Source organism: Pelodiscus sinensis, chromosome 12 (assembly GCF_052426305.1).
Source record: "Pelodiscus sinensis isolate ZL-2025 chromosome 12, ASM5242630v1, whole genome shotgun sequence".
Lineage (NCBI taxonomy): Eukaryota > Metazoa > Chordata > Testudines > Trionychidae > Pelodiscus > Pelodiscus sinensis.
In genome coordinates this window covers 6684490-6701116 of record NC_143063.1, presented here as the reverse complement: position 1 = coordinate 6701116, position 16627 = coordinate 6684490, and the positions used below count along the sequence as shown (strand labels likewise).

Genomic DNA, 16627 nt, shown 5'->3' with positions numbered 1-16627 from the left:
GAAGAGTCGCCAAATAGTCACCTACCCAATGAGCCTATGCTTATCAGGTAGTCGAGTCGACTACTCGCATTTCCACCACCTCCCCTTGCCGTCTCTATATCAGAGACAGTGGTGGGGAACGGGGGAGCAATCTTAAAAGCCGATTCTCAACAGCACCGTCTCTGCAGCAGGGGCATGGGAAGCAGAGGTGTAGCAGCGCTGCAGCTCTGCCTTTTAAAGGGTATGTCTACACTACCACCTTACTTCGAACTAGGGTGGTCATGTAGTCAACCGGAGTTGCAAATGAAGCCCAGGATTTGAATTTCCCGGGCTTCATTTGCATGTTGCCGGGTGCCGCCATTTTTAAATGTCCGCTAGTTCGGACTCCGTGCCCCGCGGCTACACGCGGCACGAACTAGGTAGTTCGGACTAGGCTTCCTATTCCGAACTACCGTTACTCCTCGTTCGTAGCCACGGGGCACAGAGTCCGAACTAGCGGACATTTAAAAATGGCGGTGCCCGGCAACATGCAAATGAAACCCAAGAAAATCAAATCCCGGGCTTCATTTGCAACTCCAGTTGACTACATGACCACCCTAGTTCGAACTAGGGTGGTAGTGTAGACATACCCAAATGGAATAAGAGCCCCCCCATTGAAAAGGAAGAGATGTGGCGTAGTGCGGGACCTGGCATGAGCCGAGACTGCCTGCACGCCCATCTCCTACTGTATTTAAACTGCAGAGCCACAGTGGCCCCGTATTGACTAATTGTGTACAAACTGCATCAAGTACTTCACATCCTCAGTCCAGGTTACCAGGGCAGAGGGAACAGAATGGAGTTAACTAGACTCTTCCCTTCTCCTGACACAACTGGCCATGTTCACATCAGGGCCAGGGCCCAGAAGGCATGAATATGACAGCTCCATATGGGCCAGTGCCAGCTGTCCCAATTGTTCCCATCTACAGTACAAATACAGCCCCCATGACTGTCGTTTCTGAGCACCACACAACCTTCAATGCATGTCTCCTCACCACACCTCTGTGAGCAGGGCAGTGCGATTAGCCCCAGCATGCACATCAGCGGGCTTGTCTAGCAAGCTGTTCCCCGCTAACTGTCCCTGTGTACCTCTGTGGGGACACTTGTAGTCCAGAATAAGAGGGCTTTGTTTCTGTGCCTGTTTGAAGAGGGTTAAGGGGATAAGAGTGTCCACACAGAATTATTTGGAGACAGCTTTTGGCCTTACAGCCCACAGCCTACTTTAATCAGTGCTAACTTCCAAGTATAGCCAGGCAGGCCCCCCAGGCAAGATGTGTGTGGTCATGGGGAGCAGGTCCACACTCCCAGAAGGGGGCATAGCCTCCAGCTGAAGGGTCAGGGTTGGGGGCAGCCAGCCCTCTGCACTACCCAAAGTGCAGCACTGGCCCTCCCTGGGCCTCAGGGCCACACTCCAGCAGTGATTTACTGGGCCTGGGGCTCCAGCCACCACCGTTACTGTGGTAACAGCAGCCAGTAGCCCCAAGCTGCTTAAAGTCGGCAGGCCCCAGGGCAAGTGTGTAGACAGGCCCAAGGTGCTCACAGAGAGAACTGAATTCAGGTTTCCCAAGTGCCAGGCTAGCACCCTAACCACTAGACTAGACCACCCTTCCAGACAAAGAACATTGTCATTCAAACTCCTTGGTCTTCTTCCCTTAATCATATTGACGACAACAAAGGGAGCGGTTCCTCTCTCATTTCAATTCCAGCATCACCCACAACTCGTCTTAAGTTTCCTGTGTAAGAAAACAACTCCCCCCACCATCATCTCCTATGCATTTCTAGAGCACTTACCCACCTCCTGCCTGCTGCTCAAACAGGAAGGAATTTTGCCTCACTGCCTCTTAATGAGACCCAGCATCACCCCCATTCTGCAAGCTGGGAAACAGACCCCAGAGAGAGGTTGAATGACTCCCCCAAGGTCCACACTGAGCAAGCTGTAGAGACTGAACAAAACACCTACATTCTCCTGATTCGCAGTCCCTTGCTGTAACCACTAGGTAACACTTCCCTCTGCTAAAGCACACCTGCCACAAAGACTCCTCCATATGTACCAGGAAGACTACTGGCTTCATCAGGAGTAATGGACAGCGACAGAACGCCTGCAAACCTTGGAAAACTATAAATAGATACATGACAGCAAAGGAAACAAGGACATGCCTTTTAGTTCCACCAAAACGTATTCAGTGTAAGAGACATTTTTCTTGGAGGGACAGAATGGAAATATGGTAATTTTGCTAGAAATTCAAGGATAGCTGGTCTATATAAGGCAGTATCTTATTCCATCTTAATTGCCAGGAAAACATGTGGAGTAAACTAATATTATCTCAGAATAGCTCCCTGCTACACCCAGTGGGAAGATGAAATTCAAATGATCAGCAATACGTGAGCAGTATTAGCCAGCACCCAGGAGGCCCTGGTCCTGTGTCAGAACTGTAGGTGCTGCTGTAATACAAGATATCAATCGGTTTGCTCCATACTGAAGAACCCCAGACGAAAATCCTACCAACCAACACACAGGCGACAGTAATAAAAGCTAAAAAAAAAAACCCACGGAGGTTTTGCCCGAAAATTGGAGGCATGCCAAAGACACCACAGAGACCTCACTACTGCTACTGCCCCACAAGGATGGTGATGCACAAGCAAGACCGTATCACAGAACCCTAAGACACACCACTCCACCAGCCACATGCAGCCAGACAGAAATCCCCTCCCCTACCACTGAAATGCAGCCACTTCTGGGACGGGACATCCAGCTGTTTCAACAGCTCAGTGCAACGGCTACACAGGAAATGAAGCTATGAGCCGGCTGATCCTGTGGGAATAGGATTTACGGTGGAACCAGATGCCGTGATTTTACCGCCAGTCTCACAATATTGGGAGGGTTTCTTAGATCTAATCCCCAGCTGCAGGAATCAGGAGATTGCATGGGAAGCTCAGCTTCCATTTAAAAACAAAAACATATGTTTGCAGCCCTTATGATTGTTAAAGGCTTGAAAATGTGAATTGACAGCTCCCTAAAGGGTCAGAGGCTACGTCTAGACTGCAGGCTTCTTTCAGAAGAAGCTTTTCCAGAAGAGATCTTCCAAAAAAGCTTCTTCCGAAAGAGAGCGTCCACACTGCCAAAGCACATTGAAAAAGCAATCTGCTTTTTCGAAAGAGAGCGTCCACACTGAATGGACGCTATCTCGCATGCAAGCAGTGATTACTGTGGATGGAATGGCCACCAGGGCACCTGTGCTTTTTCCTCTTTCCTTTTCTTCTGAAAGAACTCTCGTTTCCCCGTCCCCACACACCTTTTTCCAAAAGAGCTCTTCAGAAAAAGGCTTCTTCCTTGTAGAAAGAGGTCAGAAAAACCCCGCTGTTCTTTTGATTGTTTTCAATCACTGTGATTGCGGTGTGGATGCAAGTGAAGTTTTTTTCAAAAAAACGGCTGTTTTTCCAAAAAAAACTCTTCAGTATAGACATAACCAGAACTTACTATTTTTAAAAAATCTCTCTCTCTCCTCTCCTATATCCTGATGGTTTTTGAGTTCTTGGGGCTGGCAGAATTACTCAGTTTGGATCAGGCACGGGTATGTCGGTGTCTTTTCTCCAACAGAAAGATTTGCTATTTTTACATCCATTCACTCAGTTTCGCATTGTATTGAAAGACTGAGGCTATGTCTCCTCTTCCAGAGGTATCCTGGAAAAACTTCCACCACATCCAGGGAACGTGTCTGCTCTTCTGCTTTTTTTTTTTTTTTGCGGAAGAGCAGACGTGCTCTTTCGAAAGCCTTGTCTTCCTCCTCCCACAAGGAAGAAGGGCTCTTCTGAAAGAGGAGGCTTTTCCGAAATTTGGCCCAGTGTAGACTGGCCAAATTTCAGAAAAGCTGCTTCTGAAAAAACTATTGGAAAAAGATAAGCAAATTGTCTGGACAGGAACATGACAGTGGGTGGCACAAAAACAGATGTAAGGTACCTTTGCACTCCCTGTAATGTTGGGGGCAGCTGGGATCTACCTGAACCCTGGCATAGATCAAAGCAGCCACAAGAGTTTAATTAGGCTACAATGGCCTACTCCAGGCCCCATCCATTGGGCGAGATTAGCCGGAGCATAGCACAGTCCGCCCACATGCCTGTCTTCCAAGTATGGCTCCAAATGCCCCCTCTGCTGGGAGCATGGCCAGTGAAGAACCATTCCAGCAACCAGACTGGCCAGGACACCCAATGCCAGGGGTATATTCCACCTCCCCTTTGGGCTGACCTGGTGGACCAAAAATCCTAGGCAATCTGGCCCCTATTCCAGGACTGAATTCTGTATTATGCCAAATTGCATCAGCAAAACCATGAAGCTGCACCAGGCAGAGCACCTGTTTCTCTGCTAGCATCTGATTTATTGTTCTTTAAATAAGATCTTCCCTGGTGCCTCAGTAACATGATTAGACAGAATCCCCGTGGACCCCTCACAGAGAGCTCATTTTGCCCCACTCCATGCAAGAGACCTGGGGCAGCAGAGTTGAGTAACCGGGTCTGCAGCCAGAGGGCCGGCTGCTTGGTTTTAAAGTGAGTGGAGGAGGCTGGCACAGGGAGTACCAATCCACAGATCATTCCCCTGACTTGCAAAACCCAGCCAACAACAAACAACTCCTAGGACTACGCTGAGCAAATGCTACAGCCTTAATTAGGGTGCCAAAGACCCTTATTAGCTCTTCAATTTGGGAGACTGCTGAAATTACTACCCTCAAAGCACTGTTATTTAAACTCTATATTAGCAGCACTACAACGCCTCTGGGAGAGGTCAGGAGAACAGAGCTGTGCCCTCAGGCTAGCCTAGCTCAGAGAAAACAGGCCAGTGGTGGCAACGGGGAAGAGATACATTGTGCTGAGGAAAGAAAGTTGGCAAGAACCAAAAAAGCCACATTTTCGGAGAAACTGCAGCGAGATAATAGATTATAAAGCCCTGGTGACCATGTAGTCTGGTCTCCTGCATAAGCGCAGGCCATGCAACTTTCCTGTGTTCATTGCGCTTGCTTTGCTCCATACTGTTGTGTTTCTAATGGGCAGCAATTCTGGAAAGAAAAGCCAGGGCTCAAGGAAGGGGATGTTAATCAGCCTTGTGGTAACGCTGATCCCAAAGGGATAGTTATTTGATATCTTGATATTGCAGAAGGACCCTCTGGTAAGACAGGGAATTGCTCCAAAAAGCAACTGTACAAGGTTATCAAGACCTCTAATTGCAGACGTTACCTCTTGCTCCAGCCCCTCCGATCAACCTCCTAGCTGTTCCAAATTTAGCAGAACATCCTTCAGCTGGACCAGGCTGCCTATTCATCTGGGCTACAAGGCAGGCCACTTTACACAAATATAATGAGACTTCCCATTAACCTGAGGCTGCTCCAAGAACCTGGGGACCAGGAGTTCTGCTCTCATCCCTGCTGACTGCTGCACAGTACTTCCACGCTCTTTGAAAAAGATGTGCCTCACCACACTCACAGGCCAAGAGCTTCCCTTAAAGCAGGTCTAGAGTTGACCATCTGTCCATTATGCTGCAATGCACAACAAAATACAGGGGAGGCTGCTCTCTAGTCCTTTGTCACATCTTTTGACTCTTGGTGTCACAGAGGTATAAACTCCAGATTTGCATGAAGTTAACCTGCTAGTTCCTCAGAAGACTGATATGCTCTGTGGCAACCTCCAGTGCAATACATACATTGACCACACTGGTGCTGCTGAGCACGATTAGCTGGTCCGGGCAATGAAATGCAAAGAGGGAACAGGATAGAAACAGCAGGAGGAGACTCTGTGAGTCACTGGGCCTATCAATCTATCAAGAGTGGCACAAAAACAGTCAGCCATTCTCTCCAGGGTACGCCAGGAAGGGCATTGGTCTGCGTGCCTCACTGCATCTCACAAAAAACAGGACTATGTAGCACTGTAAAGACTAACAAGATGGTTTATTAGGTGATGAGCTTTCGTGGGCCAGACCCACTTCCTCAGATCAAATTGAGGAAGAAAATTGTCACAGCCATATAAGGATACAATTAAAAAAATGAACACATATGAAAAGGACAAATCAAATTTCAGAACAGAAGGGGGATGGGGGGAGGAGGGGAAGGTAAATGTCTGTGAGCTAATGATAATTGGGGAAGCTATCTTTGTAATGGGTAAGATAATTGATGTCTTTGTTTAAGCTTAGGTGTAAAGTGTTGAATTTAAGCATGAATGACAGTTCAGAGAATTCTCTTTCAAGTCTTAAAAGGTCTTTGAAGCAGGATGCAGGTAATCAAGTCATCGAGACAGTGTCCTTTCTGGTTGAAATGGCAAGAAACTGTTTTTACTTTGTGATCCTGTCTGATATCTGTTTTGTGGGCATTGATTCTTTGGCAAAGAGTCTGAGACGTATGTCCAATGTACATAGCAGACGGACACTTTCGGCACATGATAGCATAAATTATATTTCTGGATGAGCATCTCACAGTGGTTTCTTTTGGCCACCACATCCACAGGGCATCTGTTTAATGGCAAACTGAAATACGACACTCCTAATTTTTATGTAGCCCTTGGCCTGTGTTTTTTCAAAAGGGGAACCAATCTGACTGAAATGAATCTGAACCCAATCTGAATTGAAACCTTTGTCAGCATTATATGGCACCGTATGTAAGATACTGCACCAAGTCTGAGGATATTTCTTTCACTTAACTATCGCCCCCTTGTCTGGCTTGACTGTTAGTAGCTGATCACAGAAGGATTTTCCCTACATGCTGAAGGAGCTTCAACTTCATGGTTTCTCTCATCTACGCCTGCTCTTACAAAAAGGCATTAGCCACCACAAGCCCATTACACACAGAGTCTTCGCTTCTCAGCTTGTCCTATGAGACAAAATCCTCCATCAGAGTCCGTCCCGTTTACATTGTAGGGCACTGCAGTACAATGTTGCCTCAAAACACTTTCAGGGCACAAAATTGCATAATGACACACCAAGAGTCACCAAGGCTATGTCAGCCCAGAGACCGTCTTGTAGCATATCAGGAGAAAACATTCCTGTTGCCACAGCTGTGCCTTACTGGGAATAACACTGGCCTGCCCTCGTTCTCTGCCCCGCCCACTCATTTGTGGATCCCAGCCAGCTGTTCTCGAAACCCAAACATTAGTACTCAGGAGCAGTGTCTGTTGGCACTTTCCAGCTGGAAATAGCCCAGCCACCGGCAGCAAAATTCTAACAATGTGCTGACCTTTGCTGAATCCACAAAAGCAGAGTGCCTTCGAAATTGCCCATCCAAGACCATTCAATGCTGCAAAGTAACCGGGCCTAAAAATAGCAGATGCAAAAAAATAAAACCACACGTTGGATTGTGTTGTAAAGAAAGCTGGTTTTGAAGTCCTTTGACACAATCTTATCGGCAGCAAAAGAGGCCCTTAGAATTATGACAGGTTAAAGAGACAGTGCATGACAAGGTTAGAAATCCTGTCAATCTAACCCAGATCACTGCATTAGTATCACCAAAATAATTCAAGACTGGGCAGTGTTTTAGCTTTCAGTTTAAGTGAAATTTGACTACTGTTGAAAGGTTCTGAGAAGTCATAATCCCGGAGACTTAAAATCTTCTTTAGCCTCACAGAACAGGTACAACACAGCAGTGAAAGATTCCCAGGCCACACTCACCAGCACCTCATCAACATTCCTCCTCTCTGGCCGAGAGAGACCAATTCTAGGGGCTAAGGATAGTTCAGCTTTTTTGCCAAGACCATTCAGTCAGCCAAATGAGTTCCAATTGTGTGTCCCCTCCGAAAAGCACTGACGTCTTCATGGACAACCTGCCTGTTCCACATAAGACTCAAGAGTGGCCTTTTGCTATTATCTCCTGCCACTACTGGTGTGGGCCAAATTCAAAGAGGTGATGTACAGGTTAGAAGCAAATAGCCGCACAATACTCCAAGTGCTGTTTACAGTTTTTCCATTCAGCAACTTGTTACATAATGAAACTCTTCCAACACATTCCATCCCTCAGAGACACAAAAATAAACCTGCAGTTCCTTGCTCAAACACGTTGGCCCTGTGCCATATTCAAGGCTTTCATTGAACACCGAGCCCACACATTCTGTCTGCACAGTCTTGGGTTCTAATTTTAAAATGTGAAACTCCCCACTCATTGTCACAGGAGGACAGGTTGCCCGTAATTTTTCAAAGCAACCTGTTCTCTAGGCCGGAGGCAGTCCACAAAGGCTGCCCTTTAGAAAGTGGTGAACCCTTGGTGCTAAGATACTGCAGGAACCTTTGTTAGGCAGAGGGGAACTTCCACTTCAATCCAAGGAAACAGAAGAGAGAGGAATTGGGGTTGGTTTTCTGGTGCTCTTACTAGAGAGCTGTCTAACTATGGCAAATCAAAGACACTCCCTAGGGTATGTCTACACTACCACCTTAGTTCGAACTAGGGTGGTAATGTAGGCAACCGGAGTTGCAAATGAAGCCCGGGATTTGAATTTCCCGGGCTTCATTTGCATAAAGCCGGGCGCCGCCATTTTTAAATGTCCGCTAGTGCGGACTCCGTGCTGCGCGGCTACACGTGGCATGGACTAGGTAGTTCGGACTAGGCTTCCTAGTCTGAACTACCGTTACTCCTCCGGTTGCCTACATTACCACCCTAGTTCAAACTAGGGTGGTAGTGTAGACATACCCCTAGAGGGGTAGCTACAGTGAAGTCCGTGGTATTTGCCAATCCAATCTGCAGGAGCTCTCATCCACAAATGCAAAGGTTCAGTCCAGGCAGATTACAACTCCTAGCACACAATGGTCTGCTTCCATCTGCGAGGTAGATCAAGAAGGACCCTTACATGTTAGGGCCTATATGCTCCATGTAAAAGATGAAAACTAAAATATTGTCCCTCTTACGCAAGTGGTCCCAAAGCTCCAAGATCCCAACTCCCCAGCCCCTGACTTAGGCAAGGAATGTCTTGCTTCCCAAATACAAAGTGCCCAACATGTTCTTGTATGCAGGATGTGGCCTGGTGGTGCATTCCAACCTGGTGCGTATTTTCAGCAGCATAAATGTTTGGCTGGTGCTTCTTTTTTATTTATTTTTTATGATAGATCCTTAATAACTGGACAAAACCTACCTAAATTATCAAATAATTCATCCAATTAGTGAATCAAATAACTCATCCACCAGTAGTTTCATTAGCAACTTAATACTGCAGAGGCAGAGTGCTTGAAACAAGACCCCGCAATGGCTTTTTATGCTTTCCATTTTTAAGGGGGAACAAATTAAATATCTTGTTTTCTTCATCTAGGTTTAGAGCGTTTGGATCTGATGGCAAAAGAAACAAACCACGACAGTGTAAAGACAAAGCTTCTGCTTCGTGTCGTCTTCTCCTATGGAGGGTGACAGGTGCGGTACATATGTCTCATCAAGCTAAGCATGGTCAAGAGTCAAGTTCAAAGGCTTCTCCCAGTGAGTCACTGACTGGACTGCAGTCCACAGTGCAGGGGAGATTCTGAAGCTCATCCCTTCAGCGCCACCCGCATGGCCACACCTGCTGATTTGAAATTCATTCAAGGCCTGACCCCAAACCCATTGCCTTCCAAGGGTTTCAGCTGAGGCCAAACACAACCCACCCCTATAGCCTCCTGAACAATGCAAATCTACAGTGCCCAATCACCGGTCCAAACCTGCACCACTATGTAATGTTTCATACTGTGACATTGGCTTAATGGCTCACTAATTCAAATACAAGGAACAGTTTCATACTTGGCTTGGATCCAAAACACAGCTCATTGTAATCAACTTGGAACTGTATCTCTGGATTCTAACCAGGGCTTTGGCACCCTGAACCCCACAGTAGATCAGCATTGCGGGGTACTCCTCTTGGACTCAAGTCATTAGGGATCATGACAGCAATGCAATGTGGAGGCTTCTGGCCTCAAAAAAGGAGGCAATAAGGATCTTGCACAAAAAGGGGGTTTTGCACAAAAAGGAAACATCCACACTGCTTATTTTTGCACAAAAACCTCTTGCGCAAAAACGGACCGGAAGAGATTATGCAAATGAAGTGCAAAAAAAATGCTAATCTGCACTTCATTTGCAGTGCCTCTTCCAGCAAAGCGCGTAGTGTAGACATAGCCTATGAGTTTTTATCAAAATGGCAACAGAGATGTGTCTACAAGATGAACGTAATGACAGCAAACCACACGAATCACAGTGAGAACTCATATATCTATGCCAGTGGCTCTGTGAAGATCACTTATGCCTAATACAGAGGCTTTCAGCCAACCTTGGGAATGCTCTGAAGTTTCCAGTACATGACAAATTGTTCCTCTTAAAGATAAACACTGAGCAGACATGAAAAGGCACCAACACATGCAACCATGTCTAAATGAAATAAACAATTCAGGGGACCAATGGAAAAATATGGACATTTGGCTTAATTTTAACATGAACTAGGCATCCAACTGGGCTTAGAGAACTTTGAAAATCCTCTCCCCCTCCCCTCCCCCCTGCTGAGTTCTGTCTTAAAAACTGGATTATATATCCCCCAGGCACAAGCTGTCACACTATTTTCATTACTTCCTGTTTCTGGTCCATCTGGAAGCACTACAAAAGTATGTGCATTTCGGTTCTTCTGCCTCAAAATTTTTTTGTCTGGGCTACAGGCATACATAGAGGGCAACTTGGAAGACATTTTAAGTGTTAGCTTGTTCTAACTATGGACCAAACCCCTATGGCTTGGATTTGGGAGAAGGTTCGGGTGATTTCTTGTTTTACATGCATTTGTTCTCCCCGCCCCCTTTAACATAGCATTCCTTTTATAATAGCTTTTCACGAATTCAGAGAAATCAAAACTACACCACACTGAAAACTACAACGTGTTTGTGAAAACAGCAGGATTTAAATGATGGAGCCATTCAGTCTACAGCAATGTTTTTCCAAGTGCTCCACGAAACCACTTTGAAAAACCTGCTAACTGGCCGCTCCGGTGTGTTTATTTACTGGCTCCACGGCCACAGATGCTCGCAGATCCCATGGGCTCCGGTTTGATGTCTGCAGCCTAGGCAAGCCACAGGAAGCAGTGGCCCAGCCCACACTGCTACCTGCGGCTCTCCCTGGCTACAAACGGCAAACTGGAGCCAGTGATAGCCATGAGGCTCTGTGCCCACGGAGCTGGTAAATAAACACACCGAAGCAGCCAATTTGAAGGTTCTTCAAAGAGGTTTCGTGGAGCACTTTGAAGCTATGTCTACACAACAATGTTTTTCAGAAAAATGTCTGTTTTTATGAAAAAACTTCACTTATGTCCACACTGCAATCTCATTCTTTCGAAAAAAAAAAATCAAAAGAATAGAGGGTTTTTTCCGACATTTACAAGGAAGAATCCTTTTTCTGAAAGAGTTCTTTTGGTAAAAGGCATGTGTGGACGGGGAAGAGGGAGTTTTTGAAAGAAGAGGAAAAGCACAGGTGCCCTGATGGCCACTCCATCCATAGTAATCACAGCTTAAACGCAAGATAGCGTCCATTCAGCGTGGACACTTTCGAAAAAGCAGATCGCTCTCTTTCAGAGGAAGTTTTTTCAGAAGATCTCTTCAGGGAAAGCTTCTTCTGAAAGAAGCCTGCAATGTAGACGTAGCCTGAGAAATACTGGTCTAGAGGACATTTATAAACGGAGGCACTGGATTCTTCTGTGCTGCAGTTCCTCCATTCTGTATTTCTTGTCCACTCAGGCCCTGATCATGCAAATGATTAAGGACATGCCTAACTTCACTCATGCACCGATCCCCGTTGGCATCAGTGGGACTACTCACACCAGTGAAGCGGTGTACACCGCAATCATAGAATCATAGAATCATAGAATAATAGGACTGGAAGGGACCTCAAGAGGTCATCGAGTCCAGCCCCCCGCCCTCAAGGCAGGACCAAGCTCCGTCTACACCATCCCTGACAGATGTCTATCTAACCTGTTCTTAAATATCTCCAGAGAGGGAGATTCCACCACCTCCCTTGGCAATTTATTCCAATATTTGACCACCCTGACAGTTAGGAATTTTTTCCTAATGTCCAATCTAAACCTCCCCTGCTGCACTTTAAGCCCATTACTCCTTGTCCTGTCCTCAGAAACCAAGAGGAACAAATTTTTGCCTTCCTCCTTGTGACACCCTTTTAGATATTTGAAAACCGCTATCATGTCCCCCCTTAATCTTCTTTTTTCCAAACTAAACAAGCCCAGTTCATGAAGCCTGGCTTCATAGGTCATGTTCTCTAAACCTTTAATCATTCTTGTCACTCTCCTCTGTACCCTTTCCAATTTCTCCACATCTTTCTTGAAATGTGGCGCCCAGAACTGGACACAGTACTCCAGCTGAGGCCTAACTAGTGCAGAGTAGAGCGGCAGAATGACTTCACGAGTTTTGCTTACAACACACCTGTTGATACAACCTAGAATCATATTTGCTTTTTTTGCAACAGCATCACACTGTTGGCTCATATTCAACTTGTGGTCCACTATGACCCCTAGATCCCTTTCCGCCATGCTCCTTCCTAGACAGTCGCTTCCCATCTTGTATGTATGGAACTGATTGTTCCTTCCTAAGTGGAGCATTTCTCTTTATTAAACCTCATCCTGTTTACCTCTGACCATTTCTCTAACTTGCTAAGGTCATTTTGAATTATGTCCCTATCCTCCAAAGAAGTCGCAACCCCACCCAGTTTGGTATCGCATAGAACAGACAGTAGGAGGACTTTGTGACTTACCTCTGTCCATTTGCCATTGACTTCCACAAATAAAACACAAAATGGATCAGATTTGGAGGTGACATCTCTGTCCAGAAGGTTTTGGCCACACACAGATAATTCGACTTTGCAAACACAGTACTGGGTGCCAATAGGCCCAGCAGGGGAGGAGCTTAACGTATACGCCATGGACTCTGGTAGTAAAAGCTCCAGACAATCTGCAGGAAACAAGGGAATGGAGGAAGTGTCAGTCATGGAAGAAAAGCAAACAATGGCTCACAGTAGCAAACACTACATCAGGATGGGGGCGTCAGCAGCAGAACCCCCAAAATATCCAGAGTCTAAACTTTTTATATTAGCTTCATCCTGGAACATGGCTTCCCACCCTGATCTGTCCCAAGCATTTTATTTTGTCTGTCTAAAGGCCCAAGTGACCAGGGAAAAGATACCGGATATTAGAAGACATAACCCAGCAGATAAAGAAACAACAAAGTCCAAGACTTGAAGTTAGAAAATTGAAACTGAAAAGATTTTTTTTTTCAGCAGCGAAGGTAGTGAACATTGGAACAGCTTACCCGGAGCCAGGTAATTACCCCATCAATTGGGGTAATCAGAAGGCTGAAAGGGATCATTCTAGTCATGTAGTTTGACTGGCCAGAGAGCTTCCCTGAATTAATTCCTGATGGTACTAGAGCATCTCTAACAAAAACATCCCAGCTTGATTTAGGTATTTTCTATAAGAAAGAATCCACCACAACCCCTGGTAAGTTGTTCCAATGGTTAATTATTCTCACTGTTAAGAATGTGCATCTTGTTGAAGATAGACAAATGCAGGCTAGAAACTTCATCTGAAATAAGATGCAGAAAGCCAATCCCACCAATAATAATAGTGGAAGGAAAGAGGTGGAAAGAGGTGCAATTCTGGGAAAAGCCTAGTGAATGGAGATGAGATTGCTATTAAGCTGGTGCCACAATGCTGCAGAGCCACCAAGTATGTGCTGGCATTTAAAAATAAGCCAGTGCATGTTCTTCAATACCCAACAGTTAAATTAGAACAGGGTGATGTGGTCACACCCCACAAAACCAAACAGCAAGTCCTGGCTGTGTCTGAGTCACCAGCTGCCCTCTATGCAAATATACAGAGGCTCAGGTCAGACTCTAACATTTTTTTAACCCAATAAGTAAGCTATTCATGGGGCAGAGAAACATAGAAGGGAATTCCCAACTGAGGCTGCAGGCCTCCCACCTCGAGCTGGACACGTACTGGCAGTGCAGGCTGGGCAAACAGAGCTAGAAAAGCTGCCTGCAGCCTCGCGTGTCTGACAAGGGATCACTGTTACACCACATTTAAACCATGTGAGAGCAACACTTAAGGCCAACAGATGCTATTTCACTGCATCAATGTTCAAATCTGACTGCAAGTACTTCAAACAAAAACATTCCCTGGCAGCTTCTATAATTTAGACTTTGCAGCCTTGTGCATGCGAGCTTGAGAGGGGGCGAAATTTCGAGAGTTTCAAGACTTACCCCATGATGATGGAAGTGTTAAAGCAGTACAGCTTCTGCTAGTATGATTATAGAAGCATAAACAATGCTTTATGTCAGTATAACAATTCCGGTATGGGAAGGGCAATGAACTATACTGATCTCAGACACTTTTATACCAGTATAATTGCACCTACACGAGGCATCATGCAAACAAAAACCAAAAACTAGCCAAAGCAGTATTGTGTTTAGACGAGACTTAGGTGGTTTTGGAGCCTACGTCTCATTTCCAAAAGTGATGTAGGAATGGAAGAACCTAAGGTCAAATTTTAAAAAGTGACTAGAGATACTGGGTGCCCAAGCTGCACAACCTGAGAGCAGCTTGATTTTCAGAAAGGGCTGAACATCCACTCTTTGAAAAAATCCAGTCTCCTAACAGTATTTCTTATAGGGCGCCCCAAAACTCTCTACTCAATTATAAAATTCAGGGCTCAAACCTCACTGAAAGCCAATGGGATTTAGGCCTACAAGTGCCTAAATCATTCTTGGAAATGTAACTTAGGCCATTTTAAAAACATTTTTCCCTAGGTATCTGCTCGACACGTCTTGTCCACATGCTCAGGGTCTAACTGATGGTCACATCTGGAGTCTGGAAGGAATTTTCCTGAGAGTTAAATCGGCAGAGATCCTGGGGGGGGGGGGGGGGGGAGGGTTCACCTTCCTCTGCAGCACAGGGCATGGGTCACTGGCAGGTTTAAACTAGGGGAAATAGGTGAATTCTCTGTAACGTGAGGTCTTTAAACCATGATGTGAGGACTCGAGTAACTCAGCCAGAGGTCAGGGGTCTATTTCAGGAGTGGGTGAGGTCCTGTAGCCTACAATGTGCACAAAAACAGACTAGATGATCATGATGGTCCCTACAGACCTTAAAATCTAGGAATCTAGGGGTGTGTCTAGACTACATGCCTCCTTCGACGGAGGCATGTAGATTAGCCAGATCGGAAGAGGGAAATGAAGCCGCGATTAAAATAATCGCGGCTTCATTTAAATTTAAATGGCTGCCCCGATCTGCCGATCAGCTGTTTGTCGGCAGATCGGGGGAGTCTGGACGCGATGCCCCGACAAAGAAGCCTTTCTTCATCGACACAGGTAAGCCTCGTGAAACCAGGTTTACCTGTGTCGATGAAGAAAGGCTTCTTTGTCGGGGCATCGCGTCCAGACTCCCCCGATCTGCCGACAAACAGCTGATCGGCAGATCGGGGCAGCCATTTAAATTTAAATGAAGCCGCGATTATTTTAATCGCGGCTTCATTTCCCTCTTCCGATCTGGCTAATCTACATGCCTCCGTCGAAGGAGGCATGTAGTCTAGACACACCCTAGGAGCTGACCCCTTCTGAATAGGGATGTTACATTTAGGTTATTTTAGTAATCGAGTAGTTGATAGATTTATCTATCTGCTAGTCAACTCATAAGCCAACCTGATCCCAGCAGCCAGTGTCTGAATGCAGAACTGGCTGGATGGGCTGCATAGAAACTGACCCACAGAAGCTGTTGCGTTTTCCACAAATGCATGGAAAATACACACTTCAGATCATATTTCCATCCTGGTGCCAAAAATCTGTTGGAAGCTTAATTTAAAACTTACTGAGCAGCACTCCTCTGAACAGTGAAGATGGAAAAACTTCCCCTTCAAACCGAAGGAAACGGCTGAGACAGGCGGTGTGTGTGTTAATTTGCATTTTAGGATGGAATGGAGAAGGTCCAGAGAAGAGCAACAAAAATGATTAAAGATCTAGAGAACATGACCTATGAAGGAAGACTCAAAGAACTGGGCTTGTTTGGTTTGGAAAGGAGAAGACTGAGGGTATGTCTACACTACCACCCTAGTTCGAACTAGGGTTGTTAATGTAGGCAACCGGAGTTGCAAATGAAGCCCGGGATTTGAATTTCCCGGGCTTCATTTGCTTATTGTCGGGCGCCGCCATTTTTAAATGTCCGCTAGTGCGGACTCCGTGCCCGCGGCTACACGTGGCACGAACTAGGTAGTTCGGATTAGGCTTCCTATTCTGAACTACCGTTACTCCTTATGTACCAGTAGTTCGGAATAGGAAGCCTAATCCAAACTACCTAGTTCGTGCCGCGTGTAGCCGTGGGCACAGAGTCCGCACTAGCGGACATTTAAAAATGACGGCGCCCAGCAATATGCAAATGAAGCCCGGGAAATTCAAATCCCGGGCTTCATTTGCAACTCCGGTTGCCTACATTAACCACCCTAGTTCGAACTAGGGTGGTAGCGTAGACATACCCTGAGAAAGGATATGATAGCCGTTTTCAAGTATCTAAAAGAGTGTCAAAAGGAGGAGAGAAAAAAATTGTTCTCCTTGACCTCTGAAGGTAGGACAAGAAGCAATGGGCTTAAACTGCAGCA

The 16627-nt window shown here is 45.9% G+C and overlaps 1 protein-coding gene across 4 annotated transcripts in view; it reads right to left on the bottom strand.

Annotated features, from left to right (window-relative positions):
- Positions 1-16627, bottom strand: part of CPNE2 (copine 2) — a 162839-nt gene that overhangs the window by 105081 nt on the left and 41131 nt on the right. For all 4 annotated transcript variants that reach the window (XM_075940373.2, XM_075940372.2, XM_006121032.5 and 1 more), the window contains exon 2: positions 12735-12931. In XM_075940373.2, coding sequence (XP_075796488.1) covers positions 12735-12902 — 168 coding nt within the window. In that variant the 5' untranslated portion in view covers positions 12903-12931. The remainder of the gene's footprint in view (positions 1-12734; positions 12932-16627) is intronic.